Source organism: Diachasma alloeum, unplaced genomic scaffold (genome assembly GCF_001412515.2).
Source record: "Diachasma alloeum isolate Michigan unplaced genomic scaffold, Dall2.0 Dall_scaffold_00487, whole genome shotgun sequence".
NCBI classification, from domain to species: domain Eukaryota; kingdom Metazoa; phylum Arthropoda; class Insecta; order Hymenoptera; family Braconidae; genus Diachasma; species Diachasma alloeum.
Window position 1 is genome coordinate 233993 of NW_021680620.1, and position 21585 is coordinate 255577.

General features: G+C 43.6%; 1 protein-coding gene across 2 annotated transcripts in view; it reads right to left on the bottom strand.

Annotated features, from left to right (window-relative positions):
• LOC107042522 (cryptochrome-2) overlaps positions 1–20546 on the bottom strand; it is a 236988-nt gene extending 216442 nt beyond the window's left edge. For both annotated transcript variants that reach the window (XM_015263591.1, XM_015263590.1), the window contains exons 1-2: positions 20261–20546; positions 19928–20179 (exon numbers count right to left, since the gene is read on the bottom strand). In XM_015263591.1, the coding sequence (XP_015119077.1) occupies positions 19928–20179; positions 20261–20481 (473 nt within the window). In that variant the 5' untranslated portion in view covers positions 20482–20546. The remainder of the gene's footprint in view (positions 1–19927; positions 20180–20260) is intronic.
• Between the last annotated feature and the right edge of the window lie 1039 nt (positions 20547–21585).

The window sequence follows — 21585 nt, forward strand, 5'->3', positions numbered from 1 at the left end:
TTCATATGCGTAAAAACAAAGGATTTGTGCAAAAAAATCGTTATTTATGGTTAATTCATCCCTCCGACGCCTAAAATTTGAAAATCGGTCCAGTGTACCCAATTTTCAAACAATGAGAGTTTTTGTTTCAAAATAATAAAAAAAATGTGTAGAATAACAATTACAATCCACTTTTTGCAAATTCAACTCCAAAATAGTTTCACTGATTTGGCCTTCAATGAAAAATGACAATAGTTGCATAAAATATTATGAGAAATAATTTTCAATGAATTTTCAAAACATTTGTCGTATTATCTTATTTTGTTCCTTTGTTTTCTTCAAATAAATTAATTGATTATTGCATTAAACATTGAGTAAAGACTAATTAAGCTATTTCGAAGTGGAATTAGCAAATAGTGGATTGCTATTGATATTCTGCACATTTTACGGAAAATTGAAAAAAAACTCCCATTGTTCGATAATTGGGTACACTGGACTGATTTTTCTATTTCATGCGTCTGGGGGACAGATGGACAATGAATGATATTTCTTCTTTCCGCACTAATTCTTCGTTTCCATACCGCTGAAACAAGGGTTTAATTTATGAAAAATGTCACTTGTCTTAAATGAATGAACATTTCTTCAAACAATCCAGCCGATCGGCAATTACTTCAGGCGTACCATGGGGAACATATCTGAGTGATATCAAGCGCTGTTCCCTCAAAGTCTTCCTACCCTCAATTTTAACTCATGAATCTTCCCAGTTTTTACTAATGAATTCTCATTATTTTGCAGACGAGCCTAGCGGGATTCTTGCGAATTATAGCAATTATCAGTGGGATGATGAGGAAGATCTCGATGAGCTGTTTCTGTACTTTGAAGATGAAGAAGAAGCTGATGGAGATTTCCGCTCGTTCGTGCAGCCCAGCAAGGCAAAGAAAATGAAGATCCTGACTCCGGATCTTACTGCTGTGTTGGATCGAGCCAAAGTCAGCGACCGCATGGCTGCACGGATTCTAGCGTCTGCCCTCATGTCAGCTGGCGTCACTCTGGAAGATGTTCATCTAAGTCGCGAAACGGTCCGTAGGAACAGACGGACCCAACGTAAATCTCTGAGTGACGCCATAAAAGACGATATAAAAAATGACTCCCCCAGTTTCACGACCGTTCATTGGGATGGTAAACTACTACCAGCCACAGACAACAAATTCAACAAAGTCGACCGACTCCCCATTCTTGTATCGGGTATCGAAGGAGACGAATTGTTAGGAGTGCCGAAGCTGGACCGAGGAAGTGGTGAAGAGCAGGCAAATGCCATCTTTACATGCCTGGACAAATGGGGACTTGTCAATGAAGTCTGTGCCATGGTATTTGATACCACTTCCAGCAACACAGGCAGCGCAAATGGTGCCTGTGTTTTACTGGAGAAGTTATTGGGAAGAAATCTTCTATATTTTACGTGCCGGCATCATATTTTCGAGCTACTCCTCAAATCTGCCTTTGAAATTTCGATAGGACCATCTTCTGGGACAGAAATTCCCATTTTTAAGAGATTTCAAGGGCAGTGGATGGACATCGAAAAAAGTAAATTTTCACCAGGAGTGCGAGATACTGATGTCCAAGCCGCAGTTGAGGATGAGGCAAAAGATGCCCTTGCTTTCGCATATTCCCAATTAGAGGTAGGTGGTAAAGGATTCGACGGTATTTATTATGGCAAAATCATTTCCCTTTACCTTATTAAATTACGAAACTCAATCTCTTCTTCATTTATCACTCCATAGATCAACAACAACCGGAAGGACTACAAAGAGTTTCTGGAACTCGTCATCATATTCTTGGGCGGAAATCNGGATGCCCTTGCTTTCGCATATTCCCAATTAAAGGTAGGTGGTAAAGGATTCGACGGTATTTATTATGGCAAAATCATTTCCCTTTACCTTATTAAATTACGAAACTCAATCTCTTCTTCATTTATCACTCCATAGATCAACAACAACCGGAAGGACTACAAAGAGTTTCTGGAACTCGTCATCATATTCTTGGGCGGAAATCTTCCGGATGGTAATCGCTTCAGAGCTCTTGGCCCCATTCATCATGCGAGGTGGATGGCAAAAGCGATTTATTCGCTAAAAAATTTTCTATTCAGACACCAATTTCGATTGACGTCCCGTGAGACATCAGGTTTGAGGAAAATTTGTATTTTTATTGTTCTTCTGTACNACCTGTTTTATTTCAATAACAAATAGCTATTTTGCAGAGAAAATTTTATTAATGTATTTCTTACCTCCCTTTCAGAAAGTCTACAAAAGGTGATAACGATAAATTGAGTAATTGAGTATTAAACAAATTATTATCATATTCTCTCTGTGAAAACGTGTAAAAGTGCATAGAAAATTGAACTGCTATGCGCCAGTACAAAAATAATTTNCTATTTGATAAATTTGCAAACCATCTCTGGCACTTATCAGAAGAACTCATCGCTTTTGCATTCTTCGACGACAATGTCAATATAGATATGAAAAGGAGAATGTGCGATGCTATCAAATCTCGCTCCCCATTTCAAGATGATCGGAAGAGGAGAAAATCAGNGCTATTTTGCAGAGAAAATTTTATTAATGTATTTCTTACCTCCCTTTCAGAAAGTCTACAAAAGGTGATAACGATAAATTGAGTAATTGAGTATTAAACAAATTATTATCATATTCTCTCTGTGAAAACGTGTAAAAGTGCATAGAAAATTGAACTGCTATGCGCCAGTACAAAAATAATTTTAAAAATTTGAAAANTCAAAACACAAATTCTTCGAAATCTTGAATCTAGACCATACTTTTTTGGATACCGATCCAATCAAGTGGGGAGAAACAGAAGATTATGAGAATGCTTTAAAAACTGTGAGATCTCTCCTAGTGACAAACGACGTAGCTGAGAGAAGCGTATCTCTCGTGAGCGAATACAATGATTTGCTCACGAAAGATGAAAACTCTAAACAAGATGCAATGCTCGTGGTCAGAAAATNGCTATGCGCCAGTACAAAAATAATTTTAAAAATTTGAAAAAATTTCTATGGGTTCATCATTATTTTCCTTACCGTATTCAGAATAAAAAGAATCGAAATTCAATTTTTTCAACGTTTGAGCCATCTTAGTGCACACCATGTTGGAAGNACTGAGCAATCTCGGTTCATGTCGATTTTAGTATACTTCAAGTTTTTGAACAATATCTCGAAATTTAAAGGAAATCACGTCATTTTCTTAAATATCTTTCTTTTAGACCTTGCTCTGCTCTACAAAAAAAGTTATTATAAAAACTTCAATATAGCCAATAGATTCCGAGATTATTGTATGAAAACTCAACAGAAATCTAAGTAGACTTGGGCCGATTGACCACTTCGCTATTGAAATTTTTCTCCGAGATTTTCTTCTCAATTAACTATACATATTCGATACTCATTGAAAAGCTCATCNCCGTATTCAGAATAAAAAGAATCGAAATTCAATTTTTTCAACGTTTGAGCCATCTTAGTGCACACCATGTTGGAAGCAGGGATCATCGAACCATCGAAAAGCGACTGGTCCAGCCCTGTTGTGATGGTGAAGAAGCCAAATGGGAAGTATCGTTTCTGTATCGACTTCAGGAAGGTGAATGCGGTCACAAAGCGAGATGCTTACCCCANCTTAAATATCTTTCTTTTAGACCTTGCTCTGCTCTACAAAAAAAGTTATTATAAAAACTTCAATATAGCCAATAGATTCCGAGATTATTGTATGAAAACTCAACNTAAGGCATCAAGGGAGATTACCGCTTTCGTAGTACCAGGTCGTGGGCTGTTCCAGTTTAAGCGCATACCCTATGGCCTCACGAATGCGCCTGCAACATTCCAGCGACTATTGGATAAAATTGTTGGTATTTCTCTACACCCCAGTGTGTACGTATACCTGGATTACATTATCATCATCTCCAGGGCCTTTGACGAGCACCTGAGAATGCTTGAGGAGGTCCTACGGAGACTGAAGNCAACATATTTAATTCCCATGATGATTCATTAGGTAACAAGAGTTCGAATTTTATTTGTGAAGAAATATCATCTATCTATTACAAGTGCTTTACAATTTCTAATGCATTTTTGTTGTTATGTATAATTTTATGAATTTTTCACTATATAGAGGAGAATTGAAGTTAAATTGAAAGNGTTGCAATACCCTGCATTCCAGAATCTCAAGCAATTGCGCTGTTTTCTAGGAATGGCTTCGTGGTACCGTCGTTTCATCCCAGATTTTGCAACTATCGCTGAACCTCTGACGAGATTAACGAAGAAAAGCCAAGCCTGGGAATGGATGGAGGAGCAGGCCAGAGCTCTGGACACTTTGAAGAGACATCTCACCTCATCCCCGACGCTCGCCTGCCCAGACTTCTCCCAGTCATTCTCCCTCCAAACAGACGCAAGCAGCGNATATTTTTTAAGCGATTGCACATAAAAGGTTTTCAGAGAAAGTCGAATATCTCGGAAGCTACCCNCTCACCTCATCCCCGACGCTCGCCTGCCCAGACTTCTCCCAGTCATTCTCCCTCCAAACAGACGCAAGCAGCGTAGGTATAGGGGCAGTGCTCACCCAGGAAATTGATGGGAAAGAGCGTGTCATAGCCTACGCTAGTCGTGCTCTAGCAGAGGCTGAGAAAAATTATACGGTAACAGAACAGGAATGTTTGGCTGTGATTTGGGCCATCGGGAAGTTCCGCTGTTACTTGGAGGGCTACTCATTCACGGTAATCACCGACCATAGTAGTCTCCGATGGCTACACAACCTGAGGAATCCAACTGGTCGTGTCGCCAGATGGGCGTTGGGCCTGCTGGAGTACGACTANGAACGAATAGCTTTTTCTCAAAAACTATTTGATTAGTCGGGCTGAACGTTTGCACAGAGTTAGTCCTTGTTAAGGTCTATAATCTGACAAAATTTCAGATTTTTTGGAATAAGTTTAGCCNGTCGCCAGATGGGCGTTGGGCCTGCTGGAGTACGACTACCAGATCATCCATAGGAAAGGAGCATTACACCACGTCCCAGATGCTCTATCAAGGGCACTAGAGGGCTCACTTACCCCTGATGAAGAGACGATACAACGGATGCAAGAGACAACCGATAAATGGTACACTCGTCGGTTTCGAGATGTTCAACATGCTCCCGATAGGTTCCCCGATTGAAAAATCGAGGGAGAGCTGCTGTACACCCAACGACCGAGAGTATTGTTATATCCGGAGAAAGACACACAACACAATTAATAAAATGGTTGGGGCGGTTTATTAAATATCAGAGACAAGCCAAGAGACAGACGTGTATCGACCAAGATATCTCAGAATAATAATAATAGAGCATCGGACTTGACTTCAAGATGATCGTCCTTTTGGTTCTGTTCCATGACATCCTTCAGACTGGATATAATTAAAAGGGTTCGAAGGGGGACACGTAACACTACTCCCCTTCGTGAAAAGATTGCCGCCCCGGCAATCACACCAGGAACTATCTGAGGTATTACAACTTCAGTTGTAGAAGTTGTAAATTAAAAGTCAAGATAAATTTAGGAAGTTGTAAGATCTCACATAGGGAGGGTCCCAGTCTGTTTCCAACTAAAACCTCCCAGAAATCATCATTGGAAACAGTCCCGAAATGTTTGACTCAATATAAACATAATTCTGAACAGAGTGTCATTACAATTTCTGATTGGTCAAGTTGTGTCTTCAAAGCATAATGTGTTTAAAGCATATTCATTAATGTGGTGAGAATGACAGTGTGAAATTCGAATTTTCCTTCGATTTGAAGAATGATGCATAAGCAAGTCTGTTAAATTCCAGAATCTGTAAAAGAAAACTCAAAACAAAAAATTCCTTTGATTAGAAAATTGTTCATAAAGAATTTCATTCAAACCAATGTTCAAAAGCACTACTTTCAACTAATTACTTTGCGCATAAGCATTTTTACAATTAACTACTTCAAGCAACTACCAAAATTCAACCAAGCCAACAAATCAAGGGTCGTAATTTTCAAAAGCTTTTGAAATTATTACTCATTTCTTTTTACCATACGTAAAAATTACATTCATTCTATTTCAACACGTACATTCATTCATTTAACCTGAAATAAAGTTTTCAAAAATGGTTAGAATAAATTACAGGTTACAAATAATCAAATAGTCAAGCTTGACACTCGAACAGTCTACCAACAGACTCATTAATTCATCAACCCTTTAATCCAAACAGTTGGTTACGGTTGATAATTCACATTTTCAAACCTGTTANATCAAGGGTCGTAATTTTCAAAAGCTTTTGAAATTATTACTCATTTCTTTTTACCACACGTAAAAATTACATTCATTCTATTTCAATACGTACATTCATTCATTTAACCTGAAATAAAGTTTTCAAAAATGGTTAGAATAAATTACAGGTTACAAATAATCAAATAGTCAAGCTTGACACTCGAGCAGTCTACCAACAGACTCATTAATTCATCAACCCTTTAATCCAAACAGTTGGTTACGGTTGATAATTCACATTTTCAAACCTGTTACTCAGGTAATAATTTACTCAAAACTCATCCGCAATAGCGGGAACTGAAGATTTCATCCACTGGTAATGGGAACTGAAGATTCAACTCTGCTTCTGTAATAAAATTCATCCGCAAGAGCGGGAACTGAAGAATTCATTCGTTTTCATCCATTACCAGCAGGAACTGGAGATTCACTTCTGATTCTCAGTGAATGTAGAAAATTGTCAGAGGCTAGGAAAATGAGTAATTTATTGAATGATACTCAATTATCTTGTTCCATGGGCCACAAACGATTGACATGGACCACCTTGAATTTCCCTTTTGGAAATTTTTGGATTCGATAAACAACATCATTCAATTTTTCCTTGATCACGTAGGATTTTTCCCAATTTCTTTTGATTTTCGGACATTTACCCTTGACTCTCTTGGGGGCGAACAGCCAGACTTTCTGTCCTGATGTAAAGTAAATCATGTGAGCTTTCAAATCAAATTTAGATTTCATTTTGTCACTTTTCATTCTCCAATTCTCCCTAACTTGTTCGTGAGTCTCTCTTAACTTATCCTGTAATTCATCAATGTAATCCGGGAGATCACTGAGATTGTTAGAGTTATTTAGAGGAGGTCTGCCCTGAAGTAAATCTAAAGGTACTCGCAATTCCCTTCCAAACATTAACATAGCTGGGGTGAATTGGGTTGTTTGATGCTTGGAAGAACGGTATGCGAGGAGGAACAGTGTTACGTAACAGCTTTGTGATTAGGAAGTGGAATGGCCTCTGGCCAACGCGAAAAATAATCCGTGATGACCAGCACAAAACGATTACCATTAGAGGTTTTGGGTAGTGGGCCTAATACATCAACTGCAATTCTATCAAAGGGAAAACCGACGTTGTAAATTTGCAATTCTCTCTTGGCGCGATGAGAAGGACCATCTCTGCTGAAACAAATTGAGCATTTTCGACACCAATTTTCAACGTCAGCTTTGCAATTAGGCCAGTAGAATCGTTTTCTAATATTGTCAAGCATTTTGTTGACCTTGAAGTGTGCACCAAGAGGGGACGAATAAGAAATTTCGAGGATTTCTTTAGTGGAAGCACGAGGAACAAGAGTTTGATATACGATTTTAGTTTTATCGGGAGATTCCCAACGGCGACAGAGAACATTGCCCTTTAATTCAAGTGAATCCCAGTACAGTAAGTAAAATTTAATGTCAGGCTCAAGATGAGAGACATCATGCTATTCAGGCCGTTGATCATTCCTCTTAGATGTAATGAGGAAGTGAAGAGTTGGATCGTCAGATTGTAATTGAGGCCAATCGTTATCGTCGTCCCCAAAACAAACGGTACGACAGACGCGTTTCTCAATTTTTTCTTCCAGTAAATTGAGTTCATCACATTTTTTACAAGTACAAGCACGTCTAGATAAACCGTCTGCATTGCCGTGGAGGTGACCTGGTCTATGAGTGATATCGAAATCGTACGTGAAGAGAACTTCGATCCAGCGCGCAATTTGATCATGTGGATTTTTGAAGGAAAGGAGCCATTTGAGAGCTGCATGATCAGTTCTGATCAGAAATTTCCTCCCTAGCAAATAGTGGCTGAAGTGTTCAACCGATGAGACTACTGCCAAAAGTTCTCTACGAGTGACGCAATAATTTCTTTCTGATTTATTCAAACATTTACTGAAATAAGCAATGACCTTCTCTTCGTCATTTTGAGTTTGGGAGAGCGTTGCGCCAATGGCGAACAGTGAAGCGTCAGTGTCCAGAATGAAATCACCATTAGAGATTGGTACCGATCGAATAGGTGGAGACATTAGAATGGATTTTAATTGATTGAAGCTGATCTGAGCTTCAGGAGTCCATTTGAAAGGAACTTTCTCTCCAGTGAGGGCGTGTAAAGGTTTAGCTATGCTGGCAAAACCTTTGACATACTTCCGACAATAAGAGCACAAACCGAGGAAACTCTTAACCTGTCGTTTGGACCGAGGAATCGGCCATTCAGAAATGGCGGAAGTTTTCTCAGGAGAACACTTGATTCCATTTCTAGAAATGATATGACCCAGGAAAAGGACTTCATGTTTGAAGAAGGTACACTTTTTAGTGATGACTTTCAAGTTAGCTGCTTTTAAACGAGAGAATACAAGTTTAAGGTTATGGAGGTGTTCCTCAAAATCTCGACCGAAGACAATAATGTCGTCAATAAACATGCGGCAGACTTTTCCTATCAGCCCGCGTAATGTTTCGTTCATAATTCTGACAAAAGTAGCTGGAGCATTGCATAGACCGAAAGGAAGGATTTTGAACTGCCATAGCTCATCACCAATAGTGAAAGCTGTTTTTTCCTTCTCTCGGGTCTAGTTCAATTTGCCAGTAACCGTTTTTCAAATCAATGGTAGAAAACCAACGTGATCCTGAAGTTGAGTCAAAAATGTCTTCGTCACGAGGTAAAGGCATTGAATCTTTGATGGTTACATCATTGAGTTGACGATAGTCAACGCAGAAACGAGGAGTACCATCTTTTCTTCGGGCTAGAACGATTGGAGATGCCCAAGGACTACAACTGAGTTCAATGATTTGTTGTTTTTTCATGTCCTCTAATAATTCGAAAACCACGTCTCGTTGATGGAAAGGAATTCTGCGGGGATTTTGCTTAATCGGATGACAATTCTGAGTAATAATTCTGTGTTTGGTTCCCACATATCTGCCTAAATCATAAGAGCCCGAAGAGAAACATTTTTTAAAAGTGGACAAAAAGTTCTTGAACTTCCGTTGTTCATTGAGATTCAATAACTCACATGACTTTTCCAAAAGTTGTTTCATAAATTCAGGAATGTTCTCAGACAGTTCAGGAATTCGTTTCACAATCGTTTGATTAGCGGAAATTATCTTCTGGGGATCTTTCATGTCAAACTTACGATTAATCAGTAATTGAAGGTCATCCAAAAGATCAGTTTTGTACAGAAAATCTAATCCCAGAATACAATTCTCGCTAATATCAGCAAAAACTGCATTCAGAACCACTGAAGAGTTACCCACATGAACAGTAATTTCCTTGATGGCAGAATAATGGAATTGTTCACCAGATACTGTCAAAATCTTGATTCGTTTAGGAGAATTTTTCAATCTAGATAAATCCTTGTTGAAATGCCCGGGATTGATCAAGGTGATGTCAGGTGCCGTGTCGATGGTCATGGAACAAGGCTGCTCATTGATTCTTCCAGTTAGTTGTAGATTGAAAATCAATTTTTGAGTATTGTTCATAATCTGAGAACATTTCGAAATTTTAGTAGTTGATCGAGCCAATTTGTCCCCCAACAAACTGACTCTATCTAGTTTTCCGAATTTGTGTTGGCAGGTCTGTTCTGATGAGAATTTTTTTGATTGTTTGAGGTTTTGAAATTTAAAAATTTCGATCTGAAATTTCGATTGTCATTGTTGAAATTGCGGTAGGGATGGAAATTAGTCTGATCTCGGTTGAAACGTTGTGAAGAATTATTGTTCGGAATATTTTGTTGAGTTTTGTCTGAAGACTTCCTACATGAAGATGCGAAATGGCCAAAATGATTGCATTTATAGCATTTAATATTTGAAAGATTTGTGTTCGAGAAATTCTTCTGTCTTCCTTGATTAGTCGAAAAATCACGATAATGATTTTGTAATCCCGGATTGAATGAAGTTTGAGATCTTTTGTTAGTTACAACCTGAGAGATTGATGTGAGTTGTGTGGCTCGTTCCACAGCCCTTTGAAAAGTCTCAGGCTCCTCAGATCTCAAAGTGAATTCCATTTGTGGATTTTCAATTCCATTAATCAATGCAAGGCAAGCGGCTCGATCGCGTTCTGTTTCAGAGGAATTCGGAAAAGCCAAACGGCTGAGTCTGTCGATTTCGTCAGAGTAAGTTACAAAATCCTCGCCTTTTTTTTGTTTTCGTGATTGTAACTCATTATAATACATGCGAGAGAGATGTTTCTCATCGAATTTCGCGGCTAGAATTTCAGTTATTTTTTTGTAATTTTTTCGATCCTCTCCCGAAATTCTACTCAAAATCCGTTGAGCTTTACCACGAAGACGCGTTAATAACTGAGATGCTTTTGTGTCATCTGACCAACGATTATGAGTTGCAGCAATTTCGAAGTGAATGTTATACTGAGACCAAAGTTGAGAACCGTCATAAGTGTCTGGCTTGATAAGAGAATGATTGATTTGATTTGGAGTATTGAAAGTAAAATTATTTAGAGGGTTATCTGTTAGGTTTCCGAGTGAAGCACGTGGGGCTGCTTGATTCCAGGGAATTCCTGCTGGGTACAGTATTGGTATTCCTTGTGGAAGGACTGGAGGTACTGCCGGATTGTGTTGGTTCACATCAGGTAGTGCTGGACCTAGTTGAAGAATCGGAGGTGTTGGTAGCCCATATTGAGCGACATGAGGTGCTGCTGGATCCAGTGGGAAGATTGGAGGTATTCCTGGGCCATATTGAATGACGTGAGGTACTGCCGGGCCGTATTGGGCAACGAGAGGCACTTGTTGAAAGATTGGCGGTGCTGCCGGGCCATATTGGACGACAGGAGGTGCTGCTGGGTCTTGTGGAAGAACTGGAGGTATTGCTGGTCCATTTTGAATAACAGGGGGTATTGCGGGACCTTGTGGAACATCTGGGGGGACCGCTGGTCCAGGTTGAACGACAAGGGGAACCGCTGGATCCTGTGGAAGGACCGGAGGTACTGCTGGACCTAGTTGAGCCACAGGAGGTACCGCTGGATTTTGTAGGGGGACTGGGGGTACTGCTGGTCCATTTTCGACGATTGGAGGTACTACTGGATTTTGTGGGGGGACTGGAGGTACTGCAGGTCCATGTTGGACGACTGGAGGTGCCACTGGATTTTGTGGAGGGACTGGAGGTACTTGGGCGCCTTGAGGAGCATTGGGGAAAGCAGGATTCTCTTGGAGATTTCTTAATAAATTAAAAAATTCTTGACGGGAAGCTCGTCGCTCATCTTCTCGATTTTGACGCAGAGCCTATCGCATCTCAACAACGAAATTTTGTAAGTGGCCTTGAAACTCGTTCCGTAAACGGTCCAAATCTTCAATTTGAACTGGTGCGGGATTTTCTTGTCGAAGTTCTGCGTCGGGTTGATGTAAACCAAGGGCATCGGGATCGAGAGGTTGTGCGAGATTCTCGCGTCGTCGTCTCCTCCTACCCGCCATAATGATTTAAAATAAAAGACTCACCCCGTTCAATTGATTAGATTAGTCCACAGCCTCAAAAATTTAATTATTTCGTAGATTCCAATGGTGGTTTTGGAAGAGGGTTCCGTCAGGGAGGACGCTATAATCAACAACTTTCACAGATATCCACACTGATTCCTTCTATTAATGTTTTTCGCACGTAGATTCTTTTTCAGCCACTTCTGACACCAATGTTATATCCGGAGAAAGACACACAACACAATTAATAAAAGGGTTGGGGCGGTTTATTAAATATCAGATACAAACCAAGAGACAGACGTGTATCGACCAAGATATCTCAGAATAATAATAATAGAGCATCGGACTTGACTTCAAGATGATCGTCCTTTTGGTTCTGTTCCATGACATCCTTCAGACTGGATATAATTAAAAGGGTTCGAAGGGGGACACGTAACAGTATTTATATCAGCAGAGTTAGAAGACGTGGACGCCTGGAAGCTAGTGCTCCCAAAAGAGCTCCGAACTATTGCAGTTCGTGAGGCTCATGATGCACCTCAGGCTGGCCATCTTGGAGTTGACAAGACATATTGTCGTGTCTCCCTTAAGTACTATTGGCCCACCATGCTCAAGGACATCGTGATCTTCATAGCACACTGCGACACTTGCCAACGCTGCAAGGTGGAGCAGAGAGCTCCTGCAGGGTTGATGGGACGTCGGGTCATCACTGAACCCTGGACGACCATCGCCGCAGACGTCATGGGTCCAATTACCTCTAGTAAATCTGGATCAAAATACATTCTCGTGGTCCAGGATCTCTTCACCAAGTGGATAGAGGTTTTTCCCCTACGAAGTGCAACGGGAAGAAGGATCAGGGAAGTCATCGAACGAGATGTGATCACCAGATGGGGGACACCACGCTTTTTCTACTCAGACAACGGCCTGGAGTTCGTAAATAAGGACATAAAGGCCCAAGCGAAGGAAACAGGAATGACCCTACAGAATACTCCACCCTATCACCCCCAGGGTAATCCAGTGGAAAGGGTCAACAGAGTGCTGAAGATGATGCTGAGAGCCTTCACGGATGATGATCAGCGCGAGTGGGATCGTCATCTCCACGAGTTTCGCTTCGCCTACAACACCGCAGTTCATAGCTCTCTAAAACCATCTNACCCCAGCGAAGGAAACAGGAATGACCCTACAGAATACTCCACCCTATCACCCCCAGGGTAATCCAGTGGAAAGGGTCAACAGAGTGCTGAAGATGATGCTGAGAGCCTTCACGGATGATGATCAGCGCGAGTGGGATCGTCATCTCCACGAGTTTCGCTTCGCCTACAACACCGCAGTTCATAGCTCTCTAAAACCATCTCCGGCTTTCGCAAATTTTGGGAGAGAACCTGAAATTTCAGCATCACTGAGACGAGAGTTAGAGGGAGAAATAGCGCCCATCCCATGCGACCTCCAGGAATGGGTTGAGCGCATGAAGACATTGGAGACGCTACGAAAAGTCTTTAAACATGCTGTGAGGGAAGCCCAGGACAGGCAGGCCCACTACTACAACCTACGACATCGAAGCAGAGAATTCGAAATAGGAGAGTTAGTGCTCAGAAGGACGCACACCCGTTCCAATGCAGCCAAGGGGTTCTCGGCAGCTCTCGCAAAGCCATTCGATGGTCCGTACGTGATCGATAAGAAATTATCGATCACGCGATATGAGCTAGTAGATCTGGCTGGACGGAAAAAGGGAGTTTCCTCAATCCAAGACTTGAAACCCTATACTCCCCCTCTGGAGCAAGAGTAGTAACATCCAAAGAAACGCCTACACCTTGTCCCTCTAACCTACCTCTTCTTCACCCCCAATATTTAAGCATAATTCGTTCATCATTTTCTTTAAATTATTTTGGAATTGATTGCAGGTTGATAAGAAGCTGCCTAGGGAGGCGCCGAAGGAGAAAAAGAAGAAGAGAGGGGTCAAGGACAAGAAAAAGGACACCGGGGAAGTAGGAGTAAAGACCCAGCCAACCCTGCTGGAGGATCCCAGATGGGTTCCCGAGCATCCGCCAAGTCAACTCCTCGAGGAAGACCCTGAACCCCAAGTAGTCCTGGTTGTTCAAGAAGATGCGACAGAGAAGTCAGCACTCTTGAACACCGAGAAAACTCAGGAGGCCACCCACAAAATCATTCCCAATCCCCTCGAGATCATGGAGACTGACGCAACAACATCTGATTCCCTGGATAACCTGGAGAAGTATTCAGGCGAGCCGGATAAGTCTAGCTCCCTGATGACACCTCCAACCACTCCAGTGGCCCCAGAAACCCCAAAAGGACATGAGAGTAGCTCACAAGGGCAAAATAAACTTCTGGAGGGGGAAAGTGGGAAAGTCCCAGCAGACGAACAACAGTCTAGCCCCATAGAGATCCAGGAAGAGGACAGAGGGATAGCTGCAGGTGAGCAGGTCATACCTAGCCCCCTGTCAGCCCCATCCATAGTCCCAAGTGAGCGGAGTGAAGCCAGCTCCCTGGACAACTCTAACCATGAGCAAACTGGTGAGAAGGACTTGACATCTGGTGAGCCAACATCATCGAGCTCCCAGTACTCCTCCGCGGAGACCATCCAGGATACCATTCCCAGTGACCCTCTACCCCGAGACCAAGCCACAAGTTCCCCACGTCCCAGGGACCGATACATCAAAGCGTCCAGAAGGTCCCCATCGAAGCAGCCCCGGGAGCTGGACTCCTCGGTGTAGCGTAAGTAGGAGCCCTACAAGGACTCCCTGTGGAGGCTTGACAGGAAGATACCAGGACTCATTCGGGCTCTGAAAGGCACCTTGCGCCTGGCTACCGGCAGGACTAGAGTGCCTTAATTCCCGGAGCCTAGCACCAGTGGTAGCTCGAGCAGCAGTAGCTCGAGCTCCAGCAGCAGTAGCAGCAGTGAAGACAGCTCCTCCGAAAACTCCACTATATCACGCTCACCGAGGCGGGACCGGGAGAACTCAGCAGGCTCCCGGGGGGAGAAGTTGGAGTGTGAGCGTCGTGCTAGCGCCCAGATAGCGGAAGCCCAGCCCATTAAAAAGGGAGAAGAGACCCCAACGACAGAAGTCGCCTCATTTCAACCGGCCCCGCGCCTCCGAGATGTTCGGCGACCAAAGCAGCCAGAAGGACGCCCAGAAATCTAGGTCTCAATCCCTCTTAACCGCCTACACACAATGACGTTGAGTGAGTTCAAGCCCCCGAACTCCTCGACTCCAGAGGTCGACTCAAACTCCGACCTCCTCCTGATGGACGTGACGGAGGACGACCGACAGCTGGAGGTACTCACCGGAGCGTCGAGTAATGGAGGGGCACCCCCGAAGCCGGTAGCACCTCCAGCTCATCAAAACCCGGGACCCGCAGCGTCCACGGGAGCCATCAGGAGACCCAGGACCTTGGTGGACTCCACGACCGCCACGACAGGACCCTCAGCTGAGAGAGCCGCCCCCGTGGTAGTACCACCTCTCTGGCCCTCACCTAACCATCCGCTTTCCACCTCCTGGGCCGATCAAGTAGAAGAGATGAGGTGGCGAGAGGTTCGAGCGACACACCGGAAGGAGAGTCAGGCGACCCGACCAGATCGCCCTCACCCCCTATACCCTCTATACTCCTCACTCCTAGATGACTGGGACAACGAGGAGACACCCAGCACCAAAGCTCCAGAGAAGAGGAAGAGACCCACAAGGACGGGAGGCAGGCAGAAGTGAATCGAAGCAGCCATCGCACGCCAAGCCGCAGCCACCGCAGCCTCAGCGGCCGGTGCACCAACTGGGCAGAGTGCTCCTACCCTACACGCAGCACCCCCACAGGTGGTACCCCCTCAGGTAATGCAACCACCCCCAAAAATCCCAGCAGAACCTCTGCCACCCATGCCTGAACCTCAGTGGGACATGCATTGTGCAGCCCTGAGTAAAGGAAGAGGCAGGGGAAGGCTGCAGTACCGACACATGGCCCACACCAACCGCAGTCCCTCGCCCCTCGGAGGCGAATGGAGAATAGCCCCTGCTCCCCAATCCAAGGACCCTCAGCATACCTCACGGAGGGCAAAACCCGAGAGACCTCGCCAGGAACCCTCTCAGGCTCGTCGATCCCCATGTTGACGATCCCCCGAGAGGCCGACCCAGAGAACTCGGCCAACATCTCCACGACCTCGACGAGATCCTTCGCCAAGGCGAAGGCATTCCCCGTCGAGGCGACGATCTCCCAGGCAAAGACGCTCCTCTGACCACTCAACTGAGTCAGAGCAGAAGCGCTCACCAAACCCCTCCGCCGAGGCTATGCTAAGCCTCGTGAAAGGCCTCACTCAGCAGCTGACAGAGAGCTACATGAGGGAAGACCGACCATCCAGCTCACCAAGGAGACGACGTTCACCCCCCGGAGGTGCCCGTGATGATGAGCCTCGAAGGCGACGCTCGGAGGAAGATCACTACTCCCCCGATCGACCAGAGAGAGGTAATGACCGCCACGGGGACCGGCGACGTCACGAGCACCGTCGTCATGAGGATGACCGTCGTCAACGTCAAGGCTCACCACGTCGGTCTCCGCCGCGACGAGGATACGAGTCCTCGAGAAGGCACTAGGTGCCCATAGGCAGTGGCCGGCCAGGGGGCAGATTCTCCCCATCCGTAAGTCCAACAACTCCGAAGGGAGCCCCTCAACTGAGTAGTGGCCCCAAAATCCTCACCTCTCCGATTGAGTCGCAGCGGACCCCTACCGCTCCTCAATCAGCGAGACTCCAACTCACAAGCATCATTTTCAAAGCCAGAGAGCTTTTCTCCGGAACGGAATAAGCCCAGACCCCAAGCCGTCAAAGCCCCATGGACTGTACTAGCTGTGATAGAGTTCCAGTCCTCGGAGAAGCCACGACTGATGCCTCAGGCTTCCAGATGGACTGCGACTCTCTACCTGACGTAGTCATAAGCACCATAGAGTATTCAATAAGAATTAGGATAGGGTAAACTGTACCTCCCTGAGAGAGGAGAATAAAAGGAGCTCCGTATTTTCCAAAGGAAGATTAGCGTGTAGCCTACATTTTCTTTCGACCCCAGGTTTAGGGGCGTGGGTTCGGTTTCTCTTTTATTTCCAGCACACTTCTCTCTTCTCTTCCACTCTATCAGACGTTTGCACGGCTAGTGGAGCCTAGACCAACCGAGAGACTATCACCTCTACCCCAGATGCACGGACAACAACGGATAGGGAACGAGAAGGAGGGAGGCCTGTGACGGAATTTTCGAGAATTCCGCCACCTGTATACAACTTCGTCGTAGAATTAAGTAAATCGTAAGAGTGAGTAGGTAAGTGTGAACTTATTTTGACCTTTTCGGAGAAAGAGTCGCGATTTCCTTAACCCCAAAGTTAGCACCCCTACCGAAGGGCGATGCAACACCCCTTTTAGCTCCAGCTCGTAGAAACCGGTCTCCAAGAATATCAGGAAGAGCCTCGCGGGGAAAACAACGTTCGATTTCTAGTAATAATCAAATTCACGTGTCGATACACATTAAAAACGAGTGAAAAGTAAAATCTCCGCTTCAAGTCATATTAAAGTTTTGTTCTCTTTTAGTTTCAGTTATCTTTCTGGTTTATTTCGGATTTCAGGGGATTGATTTTCGGATTTATGGTTGAGGGAAAATTTACAGTAATTGTATTTTCCTAGTTATGTTTTTGTATTTTGAAATCTCGCGAATCCTGAGAGGGACGACGATCCACCGCGGTTCAGAGCCGATACACCGAGCTTCTCGGTGAGATCTCGCTGATCTCGTTGAGTGCGGCTGCTGATCACAGAAGTTGGGGTGAAATACTCACGCTCCCTGGCTAAGGCACTTCGTGGAGTCGCTGGAATCACCAGTGCAGCTGGAAGGCCATGTGGATGAACATAGCCCACTCGTCTGTATGGATCGCCATGGGCTATTCTCTCTTTAGATTTGTTCACGGTGACTCCAGGATGACTCCCGGAAGAGTGACAGCAGCGAAAAGTGCACTCACTCAGGGGTGAAGTGCATTCGCGAGGAGAAAAGGCGAACAACTGCCTTAATTCCCCCTTTCCGAACCTCCAGATAACTATCGTTCAGCCATTATGGATAAAAACCCCTTGGGTTAATTCATAAAAGATATAATTAACGGCGGAATGCCTAAAATAAGTCTAAAACCCATTTGAATCAAAATCCCCGCGTGCTCGGTTACATGAGCCCGCCCCAGCGGCAGCTAGACGGCGTGCCAGTCGCGCCACCCAGCTGAGAACCTCCGCCGGTTAGACGCAGTTTACGAGAGAGTTGGACCCGAGCAACCACTGCGATAACATCCCTGAGAATATTGACAACGATCGAGAGAGTTGGTGGAGACCATCGCCGAGGGCCCACATGAGGAACATGGTAAGTACATTTTTATTTACCATGTGGACTCTCTCCCGAGGAGAGAAGTGCATCTATTCCAGTGTGCCCAGTGATAACCTCCGGGAAAAGTGCACCGGCGTTCACAAGAGTGACACCGAGATGCATTCCCAACCTCCAAAACTCCTCCGAGCGAGTGGATAAATGCACCAGTGAGTGCATAAAACCCTCGTTCGGCTCCCTAGACCTCTCCCGGGTGATAAAACCCCAGTGAAATCCAAGTGATAGTGAAAATGGACAGTGAGACCCAATAAAAGGCCACACATGGCCCATGCCCTTCCATGGCGCCATTGTGCCCTCTCCGTTCACCAGGAGGTCTTGTGAACAATTAATGCACCTTCTGAGTGCATAATTAGTTCACTAGGACCCTCGAGAACGTATGGGGAATGTCCAGTGCCAATTTTTAGTGGGAAAACGTGAATAAACCAGGCCCACAAGTGCACACATGCGCCTCACGTGCCGTGGGGGGACGCTGTCGTGCACATGGCGATTTTTCCTCTTTCCAGAGCGAATTGAAGCCTCAAATGAGTGCTCTTCTAGCTCAGTAAAGTTCCCCCAAGGTTTCAATGGATTAATTTAAAATTTCTTGCAAGACGAGACCCCGAAAATCATGACATTGAAGCGCGCGAGCCCCAGGAATTTTTCTGTGACGCTACGACGCTCTTGATGGAGGATGGACTCGAATATGGGGCAAAATGGTACTCTTAAGTGACATTTGCATACTTGAGTCCCTCGCCTATTAATCCTCATTTATTATTCTGAGGAGATTCGCCGAGATCATGGCATCGGAATTGATATAGCCTTCGAATCCTCCAGCACTCCAGTTTCTGGACGATGCGGAGAGATCATTGACCTGGACACTTCGGACCCCCCATTCCCTTCGCGATAACCTCTCTCTCAAGGTCAATTCACGTACTCTCACTCTCGGGAATTTAATCGAATTCAATTTTGTTGAATTTAATTGAAATTAATTTATTATTGAAGTATTGAAGTATTATTGAGAAATTGAATAAATCACGGAGTAAATTTAAAAGTAATTCTCTCATCCCCTATTTAATTAACTTTCTGATTCTTCCTTTTGATTTTTCTGTATCTTTTGGTAAATTCGCGACATCCTTCCTAAGACCGAGCGACCGATCCTACCCCGCTCTCCGAATACCTCCGAGCTAGTCGAGCTAATTCCGCAACCTCTCCCTTGATCTCCCCAATTATGGCTAAGTTTTCGTATGGTTCTNAACACTCCGGCTGTTTTGAGTTTCGCATCGAGTTATGGATAAGTCTACGGTTTATATTTTAAGTTTTAAGGTTCAAGTGGGTTAGTGCCGTCACAAAGTGGTAAACCAAAATCCGAACTATCAGACCCGGACATACAGACATTTTCTGAAAATATCATTTCTTCAGGTTTCATACCATCCTACATCATTTCCAGGCAAAATTAGATAATGGCAAAATCCGACGAATACCATGCTTTCATTCGGAAGCAAAAACTTGAAAAATGGCTTATTATTTATCTTCGTGGTACTATCATATTTTTATTCGAAAAGTACATGGAAAAGCGAAGAAAATGTTCTTTCATTCATCCACATCCATCAATTAGTTCGCAAGATATGATTTTCAACGTTTTCAGATTTTGTCATATGTCATAGACAAACTATTGATGTTAAAGGAGTCAAAATTTAGAGAAAGGTTGTACTTATGTAGTACTTAACAGTGAGCATGCCAATTCAGTATTCTAAAAACCAAAAAAATTCAGGGTGGCGTAGTTGACATCGACTGTTTCATGTACTAAATAGATATTATACTCACTTATCCAACTTGTAGAGTGTATGTGAAGCAATTGACGCGACAGAGATCCTCAATTCTTTACATAAAGTTGTAATGTTGTAATCACGAGCCCGACCAAAAGGTTCTGGATCCTCTTCAAAAGTCAAATGAGTAGTTCCCCATTCACGGAAGAGTTTTGGTAATGCATCAGTCGGCTGACCTCTTATTACGAAGAGGCGAGAGTTTAATTTTCTTAATGAAGTATCCAAATCTTCTAAGCACTGGAGTAGAAACCTATTAACATTAATTGTTCATGATGAAAGATACTGAATATTTGTGTGACTGAATATTATGCCATGGAAGTCTAACTCGTACCTCCACTTATTGATTCCAATACTTTTACTCCCTGCCGACCAAGGGTCGATTACAAAAATACATCTAAATGTACAAGCCCCATTGAGACCACATCTCAATGATGGATTATCATGCAGGCGAAGTCCTTTCCTGAACCAGTGCACGACGTGTTTTGCATCAGGTGGAGCCGCACTCAATTTGGATATGAACTGGCTCTTGTCAATCCGACGATGCACAGCCATTGTCTGACTGCTGTTACATAGTCATGAAGTGTTTACTATATTGTAAAGTGAGTAAATTTCCCGTGTTTTCCTGAAAAAAATCAACTATTCATTAATTGCGTATATAGGAAATTTTTAAATAAAACGATGCAGAAATTCCATCAAATTAACATTAGTATGAATCTTTCCTTGGAAAACGAGTCAAAATACGTTTTAAAAAAAATTAAAGATAGTCGAACTGTATTCACTCTATACATAGTAGCTGCTTATCGAGATAAGCAGATAATTCCATTGTCTATAAATGGGTCAAGGTATTATATTATAAAAACAGGCCAAGCCGAGCTGAGAGCAGAGGAGGGCGTAAACCATCTCACCATAGAATCAAAATTTAATAAGCTCAAATTAAAATTGGAGAAAACTCGTGAGACATCCAAGATTATCGCAAAGAAAATCGAAAAAATTGGACAGGCCAATCGCGCTAGTAATCTGATTTTATACAAAGTGCCTGAAGTGAGTGAGAATGCCCCCTCCGTCTTGAACACAGCGCTAGAAATTGTTAGGACGCTGAAGTAAATATCTCGGGTGTGTGTGATTTCCCAGCCTCGAATACTGGCAAAAGCCACGACTAACGAGAGACCCCCCCATCCTCGTAAAACTCATAGCTCCCAGGTGGAAAATAGAATTTTTCACGAAGACCAACAATTTGAGAAGACTCGGCGCTAACATAAATAATGACTTATCAAAAGAAGGTCGAGTGGAGAACAAAAATTTGTTAAAAATTAGATATTTTCAGAAACAGAAGTGTATCCATGCAAAGCTGAAAAAGTAAGCCTATTCATCAACAATGAAAAACTGAACGTGAAGACGTGAACAGAACTATTAGGTGATTGTGAGGACATCGGAATAAACCAATACATGCAGAGTCTAGCTGACAGAGCTGCAGGCACTCGCCGTGCTTTGACCCAACGGACACCAACAAATATGACAACGAAAGCTTCGGACAGAAATCACAATAAACCAACTCTTCGTCTCGACAAAGAGATGCCTGGTGTCGCCGACTCCGCGTTTTCTTTATGGAGTTTATAAACAAAAACCTCCATCTTTAAGAAATACCATGGAGCGTGC